General features: G+C 49.6%; 1 protein-coding gene across 2 annotated transcripts; it reads left to right on the top strand.

Annotated features, from left to right (window-relative positions):
• Positions 1–1946: 1946 nt before the first annotated feature.
• On the top strand, positions 1947–22842 carry LOC122931131 (histone-lysine N-methyltransferase PRDM9-like). 2 transcript variants are annotated; one of them, XM_044285082.1, is made up of 10 exons: positions 1947–2339; positions 6858–7008; positions 16430–16615; positions 16693–16816; positions 17994–18080; positions 18452–18561; positions 19386–19455; positions 19711–19811; positions 20011–20077; positions 20323–22842. In XM_044285082.1, exons 2-10 carry the CDS (start codon positions 6874–6876, stop codon positions 21252–21254), a joined length of 1812 nt encoding a protein of 603 aa, XP_044141017.1. In that variant the 5' UTR covers positions 1947–2339; positions 6858–6873; the 3' UTR covers positions 21255–22842. The 2 variants fall into 2 exon arrangements, with proteins under 2 accessions (XP_044141017.1, XP_044141016.1); XM_044285081.1 differs by having other exon boundaries at positions 1949–2288.
• The last annotated feature ends 479 nt before the right edge of the window (positions 22843–23321 follow it).

The raw sequence follows: 23321 nt of genomic DNA on the forward strand, positions 1-23321 counted from the left end.
TGCACTGTACATTATCTGTATACAGCAGGATGGTGGCGGAGGCTGCACTGTACATTATCTGTATACAGCAGTATATGCTGCACTGTACAGTATCTGTATACAGCAGGATGGTGGCGTAGGCTGCACTGTAAGGTATCTGTATACAGCAGGATGGTGGCGTAGGCTGCACTGTAAGGTATCTGTATACAGCAGGATGGTGGCGGAGGCTGCGCTGTACATTATCTGTATACAGCAGGATGTTGGCGGAGGCTGCGCTGTACAGTATCTGTATACAGCAGGATGGTGGCGGAGGCTGCGCTGTACATTATCTGTATACAGCAGGATGGTGGCGGAGGCTGCGCTGTACAGTATCTGTAAACAGCAATATTTTGGTGGAGGCTGCACTGTACAGTATCTGTATACAGCAGGATGGTGGCGGAGGCTGCGCTGTACATTATCTGTATACAGCAGGATGGTGGCGGAGGCTGCGCTGTACATTATCTGTATACAGCAGTATATTGGTGGAGGCTGCACTGTACAGTATCTGTATACAGCAGGATGGTGGCGGAGGCTGCACTGTACAGTATCTGTATACAGCAGGATGGTGGCGGAGGCTGCACTGTACAGTATCTGTATACAGCAGGATGGTGGCGGAGGCTGCGCTGTACAGTATCTGTATACAGCAGGATGGTGGCGGAGGCTGCGCTGTACAGTATCTGTATACAGCAGGATGATGGCGGAGGCTGCACTGTACAGTATCTGTATACAGCAGGATGGTGGCGGAGGCTGCACTGTACATTATCTGTATACAGCAGTATATTGGTGGAGGCTGCTCTGTACAGTATCTGTATACAGCAGGATGGTGGCGGAGGCTGCACTGTACATTATCTGTATACAGCAGTATATTGGTGGAGGCTGCACTGTACATTATCTGTATACAGCAGTATATTGGTGGAGGCTGCACTGTACATTATCTGTATACAGCAGTATATTGGTGGAGGCTGCACTGTACAGTATCTGTATACAGCAGGATGGTGGCGGAGGCTGCGCTGTACATTATCTGTATACAGCAGGATGGTGGCGTAGGCTGCACTGTAAGGTATCTGTATACAGCAGGATGGTGGCGTAGGCTGCACTGTAAGGTATCTGTATACAGCAGGATGGTGGCGGAGGCTGCACTGTACATTATCTGTAAACAGCAGTATATTGGTGGAGGCTGCACTGTACAGTATCTGTATACAGCAGGATGGTGGCGGAGGCTGCGCTGTACATTATCTGTATACAGCAGGATGTTGGCGGAGGCTGCGCTGTACATTATCTGTATACAGCAGGATGGTGGCGGAGGCTGCGCTGTACATTATCTGTATACAGCAGGATGGTGGCGGAGGCTGCGCTGTACAGTATCTGTAAACAGCAGTATTTTGGTGGAGGCTGCACTGTACAGTATCTGTATACAGCAGGATGGTGGCGGAGGCTGCGCTGTACATTATCTGTATAAAGCAGGATGGTGGCGGAGGCTGCGCTGTACAGTATCTGTATACAGCAGGATGGTGGCGGAGGCTGCGCTGTACAGTATCTGTATACAGCAGGATGATGGCGGAGGCTGCACTGTACAGTATCTGTATACAGCAGGATGGTGGCGGAGGCTGCACTGTACATTATCTGTATACAGCAGTATATTGGTGGAGGCTGCTCTGTACAGTATCTGTATACAGCAGGATGGTGGCGGAGGCTGCACTGTACATTATCTGTATACAGCAGGATGGTGGCGGAGGCTGCACTGTACATTATCTGTATACAGCAGTATATTGGTGGAGGCTGCACTGTACATTATCTGTATACAGCAGGATGGTGGCGTAGGCTGCGCTGTACATTATCTGTATACAGCAGTATATTGGTGGAGGCTGCACTGTACAGTATCTGTATACAGCAGGATGTTGGCGGAGGCTGCACTGAGCATTCCTAATTCTTCACCTGAAGTTGCACTGTGTGTACACTATAACTGTATGGAAGGTGTCATAGCCGCCGGCGGACGCAGAGTGATGACGTTTACAGTATTCCCCTTGGACGGAAAAATGTTCTGGTCGCTGATTGATGACATTCAGATCACGTGCTCAATCAGCGGCGACGGTCCTAGGTGTTATTGTAAGGAGAGCCCTTCTAGTCGCTGAGTGATGACACCGGAATCACGTGACACAACACCCCGCTGACATCCTGCCGATCCCGCTAGTAGTCACCGAGCTGCTGGACCGGCCGCGCTCTTCTTCTGCCGCCGCCGCATCTTCTCCTGTGTGTCTGGAGCCCGGCCGGTAAGTGTCGTCAGTGTGAAGACGGGGAGGAGACAGGACACCATTTTGTTGGTGGGTTAAAGCGATGGGCGTGATTGTAGTATAACCTGTAACAGTGTCCTCCGCAGATCCCCCCCTAACAGTGTCCTCCGCAGATCCCCCCCTAACAGTGTCCTCCGCAGATCCCCCCCTAACAGTGTCCTCCGCAGATCCCCCCCTAACAGTGTCCTCCGCAGATCCCCCCCTAACAGTGTCCTCCGCAGATCCCCCCCTAACAGTGTCCTCCGCAGATCCCCCCCTAACAGTGTCCTCCGCAGATCCCCCCCTATCAGTGTCCTCCGCAGATCCCCCCCTAACAGTGTCCTCCGCAGATCCCCCCCTAACAGTGTCCTCCGCAGATCCCCCATAACAGTGTCCTCCGCAGATCCCCCATAACAGTGTGTCCTCCGCAGATCCCCCATAACAGTGTGTCCTCCGCAGATCCCCCCCTAACAAACAGTGTCCTCCGCAGATCCCCCCCTAACAAACAGTGTCCTCCGCAGATCCCCCCCTAACAAACAGTGTCCTCCGCAGATCCCCCATAAGTGTCCTCCGCAGATCCCCCATAACAGTGTGTCCTCCGCAGATCCCCCATAACAGTGTGTCCTCCGCAGATCCCCCATAACAGTGTGTCCTCCGCAGATCCCCCATAACAGTGTGTCCTCCGCAGATCCCCCATAACAGTGTGTCCTCCGCAGATCCCCCATAACAGTGTGTCCTCCGCAGATCCCCCATAACAGTGTGTCCTCCGCAGATCCCCCATACAGTGTGTCCTCCGCAGATCCCCCATAACAGTGTGTCCTCCGCAGATCCCCCATAACAGTGTGTCCTCCGCAGATCCCCCATAACAGTGTGTCCTCCGCAGATCCCCCATAACAGTGTGTCCTCCGCAGATCCCCCATAACAGTGTGTCCTCCGCAGATCCCCCATAACAGTGTGTCCTCCGCAGATCCCCCATAACAGTGTGTCCTCCGCAGATCCCCCATAACAGTGTGTCCTCCGCAGATCCCCCATAACAGTGTGTCCTCCGCAGATCCCCCATAACAGTGTGTCCTCCGCAGATCCCCCATAACAGTGTGTCCTCCGCAGATCCCCCATAACAGTGTGTCCTCCGCAGATCCCCCATAACAGTGTGTCCTCCGCAGATCCCCCATAACAGTGTGTCCTCCGCAGATCCCCCATAACAGTGTGTCCTCCGCAGATCCCCCATAACAGTGTGTCCTCCGCAGATCCCCCATAACAGTGTGTCCTCCGCAGATCCCCCATAACAGTGTGTCCTCCGCAGATCCCCCATAACAGTGTGTCCTCCGCAGATCCCCCATAACAGTGTGTCCTCCGCAGATCCCCCATAACAGTGTGTCCTCCGCAGATCCCCCATAACAGTGTGTCCTCCGCAGATCCCCCATAACAGTGTGTCCTCCGCAGATCCCCCATAACAGTGTGTCCTCCGCAGATCCCCCATAACAGTGTGTCCTCCGCAGATCCCCCATAACAGTGTGTCCTCCGCAGATCCCCCATAACAGTGTGTCCTCCGCAGATCCCCCATAACAGTGTGTCCTCCGCAGATCCCCCATAACAGTGTGTCCTCCGCAGATCCCCCATAACAGTGTGTCCTCCGCAGATCCCCCATAACAGTGTGTCCTCCGCAGATCCCCCATAACAGTGTGTCCTCCGCAGATCCCCCATAACAGTGTGTCCTCCGCAGATCCCCCATAACAGTGTGTCCTCCGCAGATCCCCCATAACAGTGTGTCCTCCGCAGATCCCCCATAACAGTGTGTCCTCCGCAGATCCCCCATAACAGTGTGTCCTCCGCAGATCCCCCATAACAGTGTGTCCTCCGCAGATCCCCCATAACAGTGTGTCCTCCGCAGATCCCCCATAACAGTGTGTCCTCCGCAGATCCCCCCATAACAGTGTGTCCTCCGCAGATCCCCCATAACAGTGTGTCCTCCGCAAGATCCCCCATAACAGTGTGTCCTCCGCAGATCCCCCATAACAGTGTGTCCTCCGCAGATCCCCCATAACAGTGTGTCCTCCGCAGATCCCCCATAACAGTGTGTCCTCCGCAGATCCCCCCCCTAACAAACAGTGTCCTCCGCAGATCCCCCCCTAACAAACAGTGTCCTCCGCAGATCCCCCCCTAACAAACAGTGTCCTCCGCAGATCCCCCCCTAACAAACAGTGTCCTCCGCAGATCCCCCCCCCTAACAGTGTCCTCCGCAGATCCCCCCCATAACAAACAGTGTCCTCCGCAGATCCCCCCCCCTAACAGTGTCCTCCGCAGATCCCCCCCCTAACAGTGTCCTCCGCAGATCCCCCCCCTAACAAACAGTGTCCTCCGCAGATCCCCCCCCCTAACAGTGTCCTCCGCAGATCCCCCCCCCTAACAAACAGTGTCCTCCGCAGATCCCCCCCCTAACAAACAGTGTCCTCCGCAGATCCCCCCCCCTAACAAACAGTGTCCTCCGCAGATCCCCCCCCCCCATAACAGTGTCCTCCGCAGATCCCCCCCCCCATAACAGTGTCCTCCGCAGATCCCCCCCCCATAACAGTGTCCTCCGCAGATCCCCCCCCCCATAACAGTGTCCTCCGCAGATCCCCCCCCCCATAACAGTGTCCTCCGCAGATCCCCCCCCCCATAACAGTGTCCTCCGCAGATCCCCCCCCCCATAACAGTGTCCTCCGCAGATCCCCCCCCCCCCCATAACAGTGTCCTCCGCAGATCCCCCCCCCCTAACAGTGTCCTCCGCAGATCCCCCCCCTAACAGTGTCCTCCGCAGATCCCCCCCCTAACAAACAGTGTCCTCCGCAGATCCCCCCCCCTAACAGTGTCCTCCGCAGATCCCCCCCCCTAACAAACAGTGTCCTCCGCAGATCCCCCCCCTAACAAACAGTGTCCTCCGCAGATCCCCCCCCCCCCTACAAACAGTGTCCTCCGCAGATCCCCCCCCTAACAAACAGTGTCCTCCGCAGATCCCCCCCCTAACAAACAGTGTCCTCCGCAGATCCCCCCCCCCATAACAGTGTCCTCCGCAGATCCCCCCCCCCATAACAGTGTCCTCCGCAGATCCCCCCCCCCATAACAGTGTCCTCCGCAGATCCCCCCCCCATAACAGTGTCCTCCGCAGATCCCCCCCCCATAACAGTGTCCTCCGCAGATCCCCCCCCATAAACAGTGTCCTCCGCAGATCCCCCCCCCATAACAGTGTCCTCCGCAGATCCCCCCCCCCCCATAACAGTGTCCTCCGCAGATCCCCCCCCCCATAACAGTGTCCTCCGCAGATCCCCCCCCTAACAAACAGTGTCCTCCGCAGATCCCTCCCCTAACAAACAGTGTCCTCCGCAGATCCCCCCCCTAACAAACAGTGTCCTCCGCAGATCCCCCCCCTAACAAACAGTGTCCTCCGCAGATCCCCCCCTAACAAACAGTGTCCTCCGCAGATCCCCCCCCCATAACAGTGTCCTCCGCAGATCCCCCCCCCCATAACAGTGTCCTCCGCAGATCCCCCCCCCCCATAACAGTGTCCTCCGCAGATCCCCCCCCCATAACAGTGTCCTCCGCAGATCCCCCCCCCCATAACAGTGTCCTCCGCAGATCCCCCCCCCCCATAACAGTGTCCTCCGCAGATCCCCCCCCCCCCCATAACAGTGTCCTCCGCAGATACCCCCCCCCATAACAGTGTCCTCCGCAGATCCCACCCCATAACAGTGTCCTCCGCAGATACCCCCCCCCATAAGTGTCCTCCGCAGATACCCCCCATAACAGTGTCCTCCGCAGATCCCCCCCCCCCATAACAGTGTCCTCCGCAGATCCCCCCCCCCCCATAACAGTGTCCTCCGCAGATCCCCCCCCCCCATAACAGTGTCCTCCGCAGATCCCCCCCCCCCATAACAGTGTCCTCCGCAGATCCCCCCCCCCCATAACAGTGTCCTCCGCAGATCCCCCCATAACAGTGTCCTCCGCAGATACCCCCCCCCATAACAGTGTCCTCCGCAGATCCCCCCCATAACAGTGTCCTCCGCAGATACCCCCCCCCCCATAACAGTGTCCTCCGCAGATCATCCCCCCCATAACAGTGTCCTCCGCAGATACCCCCCCCCCCATAACAGTGTCCTCCGCAGATCCCCCCCCCATAACAGTGTCCTCCGCAGATCCCCCCCCCCATAACAGTGTCCTCCGCAGATCCCCCCCCCCCCCATAACAGTGTGTCACCCCCGCAGATCCCCCCCCCCCATAACAGTGTGTCACCCCCGCAGATCCCCCCCCCCCCCCATAACAGTGTGTCACCCCCGCAGATCCCCCCCCATAACAGTGTGTCACCCCCGCAGATCCCCCATACTGGTGCTGTGCAGGTTGCTCTATATATCTCTATAGGGATATGCAGAATGCAGGGTGGTGGAAGTTGTACTGTGCGGGGGTTTATCTGATCCCGGAGAAGTTGTACTGTGCGGGGGTTTATCTGATCCCGGAGAAGTTGTACTGTGCGGGGGTTTATCTGATCCCGGAGAAGTTGTACTGTGCCTCTGTGATTTCTTCCATCACTTTCAGCCCCCACCTCGGGATCATGCACATCTGTAAGGAGCGCGGCCGCATTTCCGAGTTATTACGTCATTCGCTGACGATGCACAAGGACAAGATGGAGGTGACCGAGAAGATACTGAACCTGACCCTGGAGATTATATTCCTGCTGACCGGAGAGGTGAGGGCCAGGTCTGCGGGCTGCCTCCAGAGCTGCACTCACAGTTCTGCTGGTTTTCCTGTCTGCTCCCCGCCTGTAGGAACTTGCACTGCTGCCCCCTGCTGGTTCATTGCTGTTATAGAACATTCTGAGCTCTGCTGCGTTTTCCGAGATGTAGGTGGAAATTCATTATTCCCTCTATGACATTTTTTGGCGTAAAAAAAAAAAAAAAAAAGGCGCCAGTCCACCGGATTAGCTTCTTAGTTGAGACTTTTCTAGTCACAATTAGCATTTTACGCCACCTCAGTTAAGATGGTGGCAGTACAATCTCTGGTTGCAGCTCTGGATGTGACTAGAGTATGAGACATTAAATAACTATAATAGTGGCTCACCCTCTCAGATAAAATATATGGGCGCTCTGTCCGCCGTGTATATTAATAAAGTACCAATACTGGTAGAGGTGACGGCAGTAGATATCCCGGGGCTGCACAGATCTGTCACTCAGATGTAGGTATGTACACAGGTAGGTACTCTACATAAACACTGATTACAGCAGAGGGTCGTTCATATTATATAAAGTATTGAACATGATTAATAACATGAAATATCTCGCTAATATATCTATAGATGGTAACCTTGGGCCCCGCTAATCCACACATTATACAGTCCTGATCAAAAGCTTAAGACCACTTGAAAAATGGCAAAAAATCCTATTTTACATTGTTGGATATTAACCCCCTCAGCTCCCCTAGCTGAAACCCCCTTAACCCCTTAAGGACTCAGCCCTATTTCGCCTTAAAGGGACACTGTCAGGCCTTCTGAGCATAATTAGCTCTTTATATGCCCCCCTAGGTCTTATAATAAGTTTCCAATTCATATAAGTATTATCCCTGTGCGCATTGTAAAACGTGAAAAATAATCTTTATAATCACCCGTCCTTTCTGCCCAAGGGGCGTTCTTTGTGCCGCATTTGTACCCCGCCCGCGCCCCAACTGCCGGATCCTTAGACACGCCCATCTAATTAGTATTCACTTCGCTGGGCGGTATTTTCCTGTCCCCGACATTCGGAGATCCTGCGCATGCGCCCGGCACCGTCGCTCGCCGGGATCACATTGCGCCTGCGTCCCCTATTGAGGCCGATAACCGTAACTTCGTATTGGGCATGCGCGGGATCTCCGTTATTTTTTGGGGATGTTACAAGGCTTAGAAGTTTAGAAGCAAATCTTGAAATTTTTCAGAAATTTACAAAAACCCAATTTTTAGGGACCACTACAGCTCTGAAGTCACTTTGCGAGGCTTACATAGTAGAAACCGCCCAAAAATGACCCCATTCTATAAACTACACCCCTCAAGGTATTCAAAACTGATTTTACAAACTTCGTTAACCCTTTAGGTTTTGCACAAGAGTTTTTTGGCAAATGGGGATGAAATTTGAGAATTTCATTTTTTTGCCTAATTTTCCATTTTAACCCATTTTTTCCACTAACAAAGCAAGGGTTAACAGCCAAACAAGACTGTATCTTTATTGCCCTGACTCTGCCGTTTTCAGAAACACCCCAAATGTGACCGTAAACTACTGTACGGCCACACAGCGGGGCGTAGAGTGAAAGGTGCGCCGTATGGTTTTTGGAAGGCAGGTTTTGCTGGACAGTTTTTTTGACACCATGTCCCATTTGAAGCCCCCCTGATGCACCCCTAAAGGAGAAACTCCCTAAAAGTGACCCCATCGAAGAAACTACACCCCTCAAGGTATTCAAAACTGATTTTACAAACTTTGTTAACCCTTTAGGTGCTCCACAAGATTTAATGGAAAATAGAGATACAATTTAAAAATTTAACTTTTTTGGCAGATTTTCCATTTTAATTTTTTTTTTTCCAGTTACAAAGCAAGGGTTAACAGCCAAACAAAACTCATTATTTATGGCCCTGATTCTGTAGTTTACAGAAACACACTATATGTGGTCGTAAACTGCTGTACGGGCACACGGCAGGGCGCAGAAGGAAAGGAGCGCCATACGGTTTTTGGAAGGCAGATTTTGCTGGACTGTTTTTTTTACACCATGTCCCTTTTGAAGCCCCCCTGATGCACCCCTAGAGTAGAAACTCCAAAAAAGTGACCCCATTTTAGAAACTACGGGATAGGGTGGCAGTTTTGTTGGTACTAGTTTAGGGTACCTATGATTTTTGGTTGCTCTAAATTACACTTTTTTGTGCGGCAAGGTAACAAGAAATAGATTTACAACATTTATCTGACAGGTTAGATCATGTGGTAATTTTATAGAGCAGGTTGTCACGGACACGGCGATACCTAATATGTATACAATTTTTTTTATTTATGTAAGTTTTACACAATGATTTCATTTTTAAAACAAAACAAATGTTTTAGTGTCTCCATAGTCTAAGAGCCATAGTTTTTTCAGTTTTTGGGCGATTATCTTAAGTAGGGTCTCATTTTTGTGCGGGATGAGATGACGGTTTGATTGGCACTATTTTGGGGTGCATATTTGCTTGCTATTACACTTTTTGTGATGTAAGATGACAAAAAATTGCTTTTTTTACACCGTTTTTATTTTGATTTTTTTACGGTGGTCACCTGAGGGGTTAGGTCATGTGATAATTTTATAGAGCCGGTCGATACGGACGCGGCGATACCTAATATGTATACTTTTTATTTATTTATTTAAGTTTTACACAATGATTTCATTTTTGAAACAAAAAAAATCATGTTTTAGTGTTTCCATAGTCTGAGAGCCATAGTTTTTTCAGTTTTTGGGCGATTATCTTGGGTAGGGTATGATTTTTGCGGGATGAGATGATGGTTTGATTAGTACTATTTTGGCGTACATGCGCCTATTTTTATGGCGTTCACCGTGTGGGAAAAGTAACATGACCGTTTTATAGATCAGGCCGTTACGGACGCGGCGATACCAAACGTGTAGGGAATTTATTTATCTTTTAATCCGTGATAAATGTGTTTTTTGATTTTTACTTTTTTTTCACTTTTTTAAAGTTTTTTTTTACCCAGACCCACTTGGTTCTTGAAGATCCAATGGGTCTGATGTCTGTATAATACAGTACAGTACACCATATAGTGTTTTGTACTGTATTTTACTTACACTTTGTCTGAACAGATCTATGCCTTTTGCACAGATCTGTTCAGCACCATGGACAGCAGGATGCCTGAGAAGGCGTCCTGTTACCATGGGAACCTTCTCCGTCTGCTCAGTAGTGGTCAGAACTTCGCAGACGGGGAAGGGTAAGGACAGGGCTGGCGGGGGGCTGTCTGGGAGCTCTCTCCCTCTCCATCGGGGGGCTGCAAAGGCACAGTAGCCCCCCGATGGGAGAGGGAGGGAGCTCCCTCTTACTGTTAACTTTTTCCATACAGCGGTCCGAACGGACCCCGGTATGGAAAGGGTTAAACGTCTGACATCTGCACAGATGTCAGCCGTTTATACCAGGGTGTCAGCAATGTGCTGGCACCCTGGTATACCCACTGTCCACCAACGATTATTCAAGGGGAGGCGGGCGGGGGATCGCGATCCCGCCTCCCGCACCACCCACAAAAAAACATGCATGGGGGGGGTGCAAAATCAATATTTTAGGGACAATAAAGTTTCTGATCCCCGCGGTCAGGGACCGCGGGGATCAGAAACTGCAGAAACCGCAGCAAACTGCAGGTCTGAATTGACCTGCGGTTTACGGCGATCGCCGATACGGGGGGGTCACAGGACCCCCCCTGGCGTTGTGACAGGATGCCGGCTGAATGATTTCAGCCGGCATCCCGTTCCGATTAACCCCCGCGGCGCCGGAATAACGATTTAAAGTTAGGACGTACTGGTAAGGGATTAATGACCAGGCCACTTTTTACACTTCTGCACTACACTACTTTCACCGTTTATCGCTCGGTCATGCAACTTACCACCCAAATGAATTTTACCTCCTTTTCTTCTCACTAATAGAGCTTTCATTTGGTGGTATTTTATTGCTGCTGACATTTTTACTTTTTTTGATATTAATCGAAATTGATCTAAATTTTTGCAAAAAAATGACATTTTTCACTTTCGGTTGTAAAATTTTTCAATTAAAACTACATTTCTATATACATTTTTCTCTAAATTTATTGTTCTACATGTCTTTGATAAAAAAAAAATGCAATAAGTGTATATTTATTGGTTTGGGTAAAAGTTATAGCGTTTACAAACTATGGTGCAAAAATGTGAATTTCCGCTTTTTGAAGCAGCTCTGACTTTCTGAGCACCTGTCATGTTTCCTGAGGTTCTACAATGCCCAGACAGTAGAAACACCCCACAAATGACCCCATTTCGGAAAGTAGACACCCTAAGGCAGGGGTGTCAAACTCAAATGCATCGGGGGCCGCATCAGCAGTTTGGTCACCCTCAAAGGGCCGGTTGTATCTGTAGGACTATGTGTCCACTCACTGTATAATCGTATCTCTAATAGTTAATGGTTACCGTATGTATATAATCGCATAAGGAGCGCTGACAGTGGCGTTGCTAGGGCTGGTGTCACCCGGTGCAGTAGAAAATGGTGTCACCCCCCCAAGCCCCCCCCCCCAGTAGTTATTAACCCCTTTTAGCAGTCCCCTGCTGGGACTGCTGAAAGGGGTTAATTATAACTACTGTGGGAGCAAAAGAGGGAATAAATAACTACACTGAAGAGGGGACTGAAAGGGGTTAATAAATACTGTTAAGGAGGGACTGCTGAAAGAGATTAATAACTACTGTGAAGGGGCTTCATAGTAGTTATTAACCCCTTTCAGCAGCCCCCTTCACAGTAGTTATTAACCCCTTTCAGCAGTCCCCTCTTCACAGTAGTTATTAACCCCTTTCAGCAGCCCCCCTTCACAGTAGTTATTAACCCCTTTCAGCAGCCCCCTCTTCATAGTTATTTCCCCCTTTCAGCAGTCCCCCTTCACAGTAGTTATTAACCCCAGCAGTCCCCCCTTCACTGAAGGGGGACTGCTGAGTTTAATAAATACTGTGAAGGGGGACTGCTGAAAGGGGTTAACTACTGTGAAGGGGCTTCACAGTAGTTATTAACCCCTTTTTCAGCAGTCCCCCATTCACAGTATTTATTAACCCCTTTCAGTCCCCTCTTCAGTGTAGCTAATTATTCCCCCCTTTGCTCCCACAGTAGTTTTAATTAACCCCTTTCAGCAGCGCCAGCCCAGTAGCCATTCACATACGGTCTTTCCCCCCTTTCAAGTTTCACAATCACCAGCCTTCACCTTTTTATTATCATTATCACTTACACCCGATACAGGAGCCGGGAGGATCAGCTGTGAGGGAGGCGGTACTTACATCTACAAGCGCTCGCCGAGAGGAGGGAGGAGGCAGGCCGGGAGGACAGGCGCTGGCAGTGTGAGTCATACAACATGCGCCCACGCCGCCTGCTTCATTCATAAAGTGGGCGGCGCAGGCGCGTGACGTATGACTCGCACTGCCAGCGCCTGTCCTCCCGGCCTGCCTCCTCCCTCCTCTCGGCGGGCGCTTGTAGATGTAAGTACCGCCTCCCTCACAGCTGATCCTCCCGGCTCCTGTATCGGGTGTAAGTGATAATGATAATAAAAAGATGAAGGCTGGCGGCCGGCGGCGGCTACGCGGGCCACATGACAAGGTCTGGCGGGCCGGATTCGGCCCGCGGGCCTTGTGTTTGACACCCGTGCCCTAAGGTATTCACTGATGGGCATAGTGAGTTCATGGAAGTTTTTATTTTTTGTCACAAGTTAGCGGAAAATGCTTATTATTATTATTTTTTTCCTGCACGAGCATTGGAATGATTTTGGGACCCATTCTATGGGGGTTAATCTGAGAAGGGACGCGTCGCTAGAGTGAACCTGTGCAAAGTGTCGGGACACAAAGTGTTGGAATGATGCAAATTCAATCAATTCCTAAGATTCCGAGTGGTACGGCCCACAGATTGGAGCCCGCGTGGGCACTGGAGCAGATATACGACACTGGATGTGCTACAGTCCATGCGACTGTGGAGTAGAAGTAACAATAGTAACTTCCTCAATTCCCTCCCTTCTTATCAGACAACAGTTAGACCGTTTGTCCACATTTGTAGGAGCCCTTTGGCCCAGGGTTCAGTGTGGGGAGTCTAGTGTCCCTATTAGTAGTAGTAGTGGCGGTGATGGTGGCGAGCTTGCTTCACTTAGGGCAGGAGGGTGCTAATAGATCTTTAAGAGTCTTAGCTCTTCGGAATGTAAGATGTGGTTGAGTTGTGACACTGTCCCCCCAAAATAGGGTCTTTACGGAGAATCGGCCAATGTCGGTTCAGTATATCTTACATTTTTTGATGTGCTGAATAATAACGTGTTATGAAATTGTATTTGTATTTATCGTCCTCAGATGTTGTATGCGAATCTTTATTATTAATATTTTTCTTGGATACTAAATAGTCAAACTGGTTTTCTCTTGTTCCACTTTTTTGATAGAGCCTTAGGGTGCCCTTTTTAAAAAAATCAAGATTTTAGAACTTCCAGTTGTTCTCGCATGACCTTATTATCCGAGCAGTTTCTTCTTCTTCTTCTTCTCCTCATCTGTCCACAAGGAATGTTGAGTTTCCATTTATGGTCATGGCAACTTTTGTAGTCGAGATGGCTATTTCCGTCTACGCTCTTAAAACGTGTTCTCATCTCGACCCGATTCGTCAGGGTTGATCATTCTAAATCTAAAAAAGGTGGCGGTAGTGGGATCTATGTGGGTGGTAAATACATTGATCTAAAACATTCCGTTCACCTTGCCAAAAAAAATTTATATCATCGCTATGTCGTTTTATAAAATACAATTAATACTAGGATCATGTGACAGACCGAAGTCTTCTTCAAATACTCCCATAAATAGATTCGCGTAGGATGGGGCAAATTTCGTACCCATGGCAGTCCCCCTTTTTTTGGATATAAAACACATTATTATAGCTAAAATAGTTGTGATGGAGGATAACAGAAATGGAATTCCGGATAAAATAATGTTTTTGTGTGTTATAGGCATAAAGGGGTCCATAGATAGGATCACATGCAGTAGAGGGGGGCCCAAAACATGTCACTGGACCAAGGAGGTCCTGCAACAACGTGATGAGATGACTTGACTCCCTCAGGAAGGCTAATAACGTATTTTCGTAAGGGATTACCTACGTACGCTGAAAGGTTTGAGGTGATAGTCTATGTCTGGTGGATTATTGAGAGTCTTATGAATTTTTGGAAGAAAGTAGAAATGGGGCGTAGAAGGGTGTTCAGTCAGGGGAACATGTCTCTCTTGTTTGCTTACTATTTTCTGTGCATATCCAGAGCGGTTAGCTTTTTCTTCTATTCATCTGCAGGGTCTACCTGTAGTTTTTGATGATAGTTCACGTCAGAAAGGATGTTTAGGGCTTCTTCATTGTAATACCTAGAGCCCATAATGACTACCCCTCCCCAACCCCCCCCCCCCCCCTTATCTGCGTTTTTTTTTTTAAATGACTATCTCTATTTTTAGCCAGACTGAAAATGGCCTTACGTTGGTTTCCAGAGAGGTTAGGAGCAGAGAGTGGGATTTCTTCATCGTTTACTTAAGATCGTTGAGGACCAAATTCTAGAAGGTCTCTGAATGTGGACCCCTGCTTTCCACTGGATAGAGAGTAGATTTTGGTTTAAGAGAGGAGAGGATCTCGGTGCATTCCTCAACTAGAGTCTCCATGTCGATGTCCTCTATAGCTAGGGGGTCTCCAACCGTTGGGGTCGGGGGAATCGATGTGTTTCGGCAGTGTAGGGTCAATTTCTGAGTGAACTGGTTTAGGTCCACAAATAGTTCGAAAAGGTCTGGGCCACCGGGAGGACAGAAGGAGAGGCCCTTACCAAGGACATGCCCTTAGACCTCCGAGTGTTCGGTGGGCTGTCCTGAATTAGACCTGAGGTTGTGGTGTTCGGTGGGCTGTCCTGAATTAGACCTGACGAGGCCGTGATTTTTTGTGTGCATGATCGCTTTTTGCCTCCTCTGCATCCACGTCTTCTATGTTTTGACTTTTATTTTATTTCCTTTTCATTTGGTTTGGCGTGGAGAGCGGACTGTAAAAGTGAAGTCATTTTCTCCTGAGGACGAGAGGGTAGCGGAATGTTGGACCGGATCTGTGTATTCTATGATAGTAGGGCTGTGAGGAGTTGGATACTTGACCAAATGGATCGGGGCGGAGTCGGTACTGGGGAGAGTTGATTCAATGGAGGGTTCTCTGATACATTGGGTGGTAACGCTAAAAAAAGGCTCTGGACTGGAGGAAGGGAAGGGGGTTCAGTCAATAGTACATGGGACTCGGGTGGGTCGGATGAACTATGACCGGCCTAGGAATTAGTAGAGGCGATGGTGGAGCGGAAGGGAGATTAGAACCTCTGGGTGGTATTTGGGGGTGATTATGACGACTGAATCTACAGTTATAAAAGGTCCTAATGATAATTGAATGATTGATATATGAAGATGGATAGGAGGCCTCTTATGGTGTAGAGAAAGGTGTGTGGGTGGGATAGGGCAGACTCGGACTGTGATGTCTTTTTCCTTTTCTATGCACGAACCTGGCCAGTGGCAAAATCGGAAATATCTCCTTAACAATTTTGTACGTTTTATTCGTATTTTCGAAGGGCAAATCTGTCCGGAGAAATGATATTTGCGGCTAATAAATGATTATTCCTCACCCGGGTCCTCCATCATCAGCGCATACAGAGATGTCCTCTGTCTATGGAGTCTGCAGGTACGCTGCTAACTAGAGATGAGCCAATGTCCGCTCAGGAAATTCCTTCACGCTTCGTTTGGTGGTTAAAGGTGAATTGCGTTATGGATTCCGTTACCAAGGGCCATAACGCAATTCTATGACAAAATGCATAACGGAATGCCTTTAGAGGCATTCCGTTATTCGTTCCGTCATAATAGAAGTCTATGGGTCGTTATGCATTCCGTCACAGAATTGCGTTATGGTCCGTGGTAACGGAATCCATAACGCAATTCACCTTTAACCACCAAACGAAGTGTGAACGAATTTCCTGAGCGGACATTGGCTCATCTCTAGTTATCATCCATATAGATATATTAGCGAGATATTTTATGTTATTAATCATGTTCAATACTTTATATAATATGAATGACCCTCTGTTGTAATCAGTGTTTATGTAGAGTACCTACCTGTGTACATACCTACATCTGAGTGACAGATCTGTGCAGCCCCGGGATATCTACTGCCGTCACCTCTATCAGTATCGGTACTTTTAGAGTATGAGACATGATGCAGCTCTGGATGTGACTAGAGTATGAGACATGATGCACTACTCCCCAGTATTTTACCATCCACATCAACCGCTGTTCCTGCCATGTTGGATGCACAGTGGATATTGATGTGGACGGTGATCTGGATCCCGAAAAGTCCCCCCTAATCTGACACCAGTTCTCTCTCCACACAGGACTTTGTCCTGAGCAAGAAGCAGGACGACCGATCCCCAGACGACTGCCAGTTATGTTTATCAGAGGGACCGAGCAAGGATCAGAGTCCAAAGGAGGAACGTCCATGTCAGTCACCGGCCCCCGAGGAGGCCACAGAGGAAGAGACCCCAGAGCCGAGCGAGAACACCCAGTCCACGGCTCAAGAGGTGAACATGTCGTCTCCACCGAAGCTACTAAATGATAATTGTAGGAACTTCATCAGGTTTTCTTCTGCTTCTCTCAGGTTCCTGTGAGATGTGAGGATATCGCCGTCTTCCTCTCCTTGGAGGAGTGGGAATATTTGGAAGGACATAAAGAATGTTACAAAGATGTTGTATCAAAGGATAATCAGCCTCCAGTGCCTGCGGGTACGTAATAATCACCGTATAATGGTAGAGACTGAGTCTGTAATATACTCCAGAGCTGCACTCACTATTCTGCTGGTGCAGTCACTGTGTACATACATTACATTACTTATCCTGTACTGATCCTGAGTTACATCCTGTATTATACTCCAGAGCTGCACTCACTATTCTGCTGGTGCAGTCACTATGTACATACATTACTTATCCTGCACTGATCCTGAGTTACATCCTGCATTATACTCCAGAGCTGCGCTCACTATTCTGCTGGTGCAGTCACTGTGTACATACATTACATTACTTATCCTGTACTGATCCTGAGTTACATCCTGTATTATACTCCAGAGCTGCGCTCACTATTCTGCTGGTGCAGTCACTGTGTACATACATTACTTATCCTGTACTGATCCTGAGTTACATCCTGTATTATACTCCAGAGCTGCGCTCACTATTCTGCTGGTGCAGTCACTGTGTACATACATTACTTATCCTGTACTGATACTGAGTTACATCCTGTATTATACTCCAGAGCTGCACTCACTATTCTGCTGGTGGAGTCACTGTGTACATACATTACATTACTTATCCTGTACTGATCCTGAGTTACATCCTGTATTATACTCCAGAGCTGCGCTCACTATTCTGCTGGTGCAGTCACTGTGTACTTACATTACATTACTTATCCTGTACTGATCCTGAGTTACATCCTGTATTATTCTCCAGAGCTGCACTCACTATTCTGCTGGTGTAGTCACTGTGTACATACATTACATTACTTATCCTGTACTGATCCTGAGTTACATCCTGTATTATACTCCAGAGCTGCACTCACTATTCTGCTGGTGCAGTCACTGTGTACATACATTACTTATCCTGTACTGATCCTGAGTTACATCCTGTATTATACTCCAGAGCTGCACTCACTATTCTGCTGGTGCAGTCACTGTGTACATACATTACATTACTTATCCTGTACTGATCCTGAGTTACATCCTGTATTATACTCCAGAGCTGCACTCACTATTCTGCTGGTGCTGCTATGATTTCTTAGCTCGGACATAGAAATTAGATCAGCGATGTTTAACCTGCAGCTAATGTGACACTACAACTCCCATCATTGTCTGAACGTTCGCTATTGGGGGTTCACTGATGTGTAGATTCCCATTTTCGTCCTTTCTCACAGACTGTGACCGGGTTATTGCTGCAGATGAAGACACTGAGCTGAATGAGGAGGATGCGGCCACCACACCTGCTGACCCCCCCTCCACAGGTCAGTGATGTGTAAGGCATCATATATCCATCTGCAGGGGGCGCTGCGTACAGCACTAGTGCAGAATAACGCTGCGTGTGTCTCCACATCTGGTATTGTCCTTCCTGCCTATCTTGTCTCCTGTCTTCTGGTAGCTTTCAGTCTTCACAGCACAGCTGTAAAGTGAGATGTGGAGCAGAAGTGCAGCCCTATGCCCTCTAGTGGCTATTGTGAAAACTGCAATATTTTTTAAAAGATGGCCCCACAAAGTACGATTTTCCATGCTTCTCCCCCGGTCTGCGCACTAGAGGCAGCCATTTTGGGGGAGGTGCTATTATTTATCAGCCTGATTTAATAGTTACTGATGTCATATCGATATCTGTTCCTCACAGGTGGAGACATTCCTACAAACCCCCCAGAAAGCTGCACAAGCCCCCTCATTCCTCAGAAGTGCACGGAGGAGGATGATAGCGGGATGATGATGATGACGGAGGATCACCAGGTACAGGGAGCGCCCCAGCCGACGGTGCTCACTGCCGTTGATCTCGTGTGCCCCTCCCTGCAGCACCGACCCCCCAAGTGACCACACCGACCTATCACTAGTGCTGTTCCATCCACAGGGGGTCAAAGTGGAGGCCTCTTGGCGTGGTAAATCTGGATGTTCCCATCCACTGAGACCAGCAGCGAGGGCTCCTCTGCCTCTTTAGCAGCTGGTCGAGTCCAGGAGGCGGCCGCGCTGACATGTGGTCCCTCTCGGTGTCCCCCCATTGGCCAATATTGGGGGGACTATTTTAGTCTAAGGCTTAATTTTGTGGTCATTCCAGTGATCCCGCAGAATGGAGACATCAGCTCTGGCTCAGAGGAGGACACGAAACATGGAAAATTAAAAAAAACTAAAAATTCCCAACCATTCCTTCCTTAATCTTCACTCTGTGTCCTCCCCCTCACTGTCCCGACTCTGGCAGTAAGACAGCTGGCTGCAGCAGGAGCCTCCCCCCCCTCTACTCCAAAATTGTTAATCCCCGCCCTTTAGCCAATCCCCATCTGAAAATGGCAGGAGATTAAAGGGGTTTCCAGGAATGATCCCCAGGATAGGTCATTAAGATCTAATTGGGGAGGGTCTTGCGCCGATCCCCACCACCGATCAGCCTAGGAAGTACTGCTCCCAGTGTAGTGGGCGTGCCGGGTTTCATGGCGGTGCCAGTTCCCGTGCCGGACAGCTGTTCGGGGAGGGTGTGGGGGGTCAGACCCCCGCCCATCGGATATTAACGACTTTGAGTCTCTTCCGCTACGTATAGTAAGTGAGGTCTTCTTCTTATGTGGCAGGCTTCTCCGGGAGGAGAGATATTACCGCCCCCGCTTAAGGAGGAAGATGATCCCGTAGAGATCAGCTCAGGTGAGACCGCGTCAAATATGGCTGCAAAACGTCCAGTAATCCAGAATATCTGATGAGAATTCTCCTTTTATCAAACATTTAAAGGAATTTTACAGGTTGTGGAGCAAATGATGGGGTCGTTCACATGTACCTCTGAGGGTCCTACATCTTACCTGCCACAAGGGCCCGAATTATAGAGAGGGAACCCTTTATTATTAATACCCCAGGAGCCCCTCCTGTGGCGATTTATAAATAATTTGTGTCCATTTTTCACAGGTGACCCTAAATCTGTGAACCCCCCGGAAATAAGAGGGAGCCCGGTCCGTTCCCAGGACTGTATAGAGGGTGATATCCAGATCATCCCACAGAAATATCAGGTACAGGAAACTTTTCCCGTCAATGAGGTCGCACTGTAATTCCACACGCAACCTGCAGACGGCTGTGGCGCTGTTTTTGGAAGAAAGCAGCCATGTTTTTCTAACAGTTCGCTTGGCAGGGAAGCAGTGGGGACTCGGGGGTCAGACCATGGAAGGCACCCTCTCGTGTGAGCCTTATGACTCGACTTTTGTATTACAGGCTAAAACTGGAGACGTGGTGTCCAACTGGCGTAAGAAGAGACCAGATCCTACCAAGATCAGATCAGGTGAGTAAAGAAACCCTGCCCTGGTGGTGACGTACCACCATAATATGCTCCACACTATGTGTCCTACAGTGTTCACAGTGCTGAGCAGCTCCGTGGGGGCGGGGCTTCAAGTGAAATTACAAATCCTGTTATGCCAGGGTCCTGTGTTGGTTAATCACTACATGGTTCCACCAGTATCATGTAGGGTTTTTGGAAATGGGGATGATCTCTATTGTGCATCTAATTACTTTCCACATCTATTACAGGTCATCCCACCACCTGGAAAGTCCAACCTGACTCCCCCCACCTGTTAATTCCTGTACACCATAAAAACGGAGTTCACCCAAGTAACCTAGAAGGGAGTTTTTCCAGCGATGCTCCCCCCGTAGTGGTAATGGTAAAACCCAAGACTGTTCTAAATGAGGCCCTGCCCCCGAGGAGCAAGACAGAGCAACCACACCTGTTTTGGCAAAACCCCCGAGTAGATGCCTCCTCCAGTCATCGAATGCAATACGGAGGTGGGGCCGTAAACTTACCGCCACTGCTGGAGAGCCCCGCTCTACATAAATGCTTGCAGTGTGGGCGGGGCTTCAGAAACAATCTTGACCTGCTCTCCCACCAGAGGACGCACGAAAAACCGTTCCACTGCGTGTTGTGTCAGCAGAGCTTCATGGATAAGTCCTCCCTGGTGGTCCACGAGTGGACTTTTCACATTCCCGAGTCCAAGGTGGGGAAATCCCGACCCAAACGTGTGACGAAGGAGGAAAAGCCGTTCTCGTGCCTGGAGTGCGGGAAGACGTTCATGAAGAAGTCGAGCCTGGTCAAGCATCAGAGGATCCACACGGGCGCCTTCGCTTGCCCGGACTGCGGGAAGTGTCTCTCGGACAAGACGGGTCTCATCATACACCGGAGGACTCACACAGGAGAGAAGCCCTATGCCTGCTCAGAGTGCGGCCGACGGTTCACCCAGCGGTGCCACCTCATCACCCATCAGAGCGTCCACACCAGCAAGGAGTCGTTCGCTTGCTCCGATTGCGGGAAGTGTTTTTCGGTCCTGTCGGTCATGGAAGCTCATCAGGCCTTCCACAACCGACACAAGGCCTTCACCTGCTCGGCCTGCGGAAAGTGCTTCCTGCAGAAGTCCGCCCTTATGGCCCACAGCAAGGTTCATGCAATGGAACCGTACTCAGTGTCCTGATCCTAGTGGGAGTTGTATTCCTGGAGCACACGAGGTCCACTAGAGCGGTGACTACCGGGCTGATCCATCCGATGTGATGCACTAGGCAGTCGACCAATCAGTGAGAGGCGATTGGCCCGAGGCATGATGCGGGCTGGCACGGAGGTGGATCTCCCAGTTCTAGGTGGTAGGTCCAGTAGGTCCCTTGAAAAAAAAAATGCCCTGTGGAAATAGGGGGAGGGATCGGGGAAAGCGTCAAACCTTGATGGAATGCAGAGATGTGCATCTTTATAACATACATTATGTATTGATTCCTTTTTTTTAGATCCCTGCTTGCTGTCAGTGAATAGGAGCATTTTTGTTTACATCCAGCGGCTGAAAACCTGTACAGCTATAGAGCCGGCCTTACACGGTTAGATAACAATCGCCTGAACTGCTGTCACTTCAGATCCCCCACACACATGCATGCTCAGCCTGACCAAGCATGCGTGTGTTGTGGAGAGGAGCGAAAGCCGTTGGCACAGAACCACAGGATCGGGCATATTGAAATCCGAAATGTCCAACTCTAATGTATATGGCTGCTAGAACTTATGGGTCCAGAAAATCCTGACCCCTAGACTGATACATTGTAACAAACCATCTGTCGAGAAATTTGTGCCGCTGAGATGTTTTGCTCACAAAGGATTGTCCAGAATGGATACAAGTGTAACAAAACCTCAGCGGTGAGAACTGTTAAGTCTGTGTGGATGTAAACAAGAATGCTCCTATTCCCAGACAGCAAGCAGAGGTCTTGAAACGATGTGGAAACTGGAACATAAAGTATATTTGAAAGGTGCAGATTCAGGGTTTCTTGTCGGCATCCCCAGATCTCCATCCCGAGTGTCTCCGGGCAGAATGAGATCTGCATTTATTTTTATTTTTTTCAAGAGACCTACTGGAAATGTCTAGGTCATATTACTTGATTACCACCGGTCCTTCACTGACGGCAAGCAGAGATCTTGAACTGAAACAAGGTATACTAAAAGTTCCAGAACGTTTATTAAGGAGGTATTGTACAGGATTAGAAAATCATGGCCGCTTCCTTCAGAAAACAGTGGCACCCCTGTTCATGGGCTGTGCCTGGTACTGCAGCTGGGGCCCGGTGAAGTGGAGGGATCTGAGCTGCAATACCGCACGTGACCTGCAGACAGGTGTGGCAGTGTGTCTAGTAGGAAAGAGCCGTGTTCATCTAATCTGGTCAGTCCTTGGAAAGGGGTTGTCCCATTAAGACAACTTATCCACATAAGTGATCGGTCGGTGGGGATCCGACCGCTGGTAGTTACTCCGTCTGCATTCCGTGTCCGCATAAAAATAGAACATGTCCTATTCTTGTCCATTTTGCGGACAAGGAAAGGCATTGTTACAATGCATCCAACAAAAAAACGGATGCAACACAGACGTCATCCGTTATTTTTTTTTGTTGCAGATCCATGTTTTGCAGACCGCAAAATACATACGGTCATGTACATGAGCCCTTATACTGCGGCCAGGGCATAAGTTGTCCTAATGGGACAACCCCTTTAAGATTTACTTGCAAAGGAACAGAAACTCACTTTAAAGGGGTTTTCCAAGAGTGAATAACCCCCCCCCCCCCCCCCACCCCCCATACAGTGCCCGGACCCCCATATTGACAATACTTACCTGGCCCCTGACGCTAGTTTCCTTCCGGATCGCTCCTGCCTGCAGAAATAAAGATGACCTGCCCACCTTGCGTCGTGTGCGACATCATACATGACGCAAGGCGGCAGGTCACCGCGTGGAGTGATCCGGGAGGAAACCAGCGTCGGGGGACCAGGTAAGTATTATCAACATGGCGGGTCTAGGCACTGGGGGGGGGGGGGGGGGGATTCACATTGCAGACGTGCCACCAAGGTCAGATAGGAGCAGGCCCCAAGGGTGGGACCCCCACCTACCTATCTCCAGAATGGGGTCCCCAAAGTGAAGGAGGGCGCACGTGCTCTCCATTCATTTGTATGGGAGTTCCGAAAATAGCCGATTCAGCTACACGACTGCCCGAAATAGCCAAGCCTGCGCTCAACTGTTTTCAGA

The sequence above is a fragment of the Bufo gargarizans genome, chromosome 3 (genome assembly GCF_014858855.1).
Source record: "Bufo gargarizans isolate SCDJY-AF-19 chromosome 3, ASM1485885v1, whole genome shotgun sequence".
Lineage (NCBI taxonomy): Eukaryota > Metazoa > Chordata > Amphibia > Anura > Bufonidae > Bufo > Bufo gargarizans.

Coding starts and splice junctions, on each gene's coding strand:
- LOC122931131 (XM_044285082.1), top strand. CDS start 6,874: ATGCACATCTGTAAGGAGCGCGGCCGCATTTCCGAGTTATTACGTCAT. Junction 7,009..16,429: donor TATTCCTGCTGACCGGAGAG/GTGAGGGCCAGG, acceptor CTCTCCACACAG/GACTTTGTCCTGAGCAAGAA. Junction 20,078..20,322: donor TCCTACCAAGATCAGATCAG/GTGAGTAAAGAA, acceptor CATCTATTACAG/GTCATCCCACCACCTGGAAA.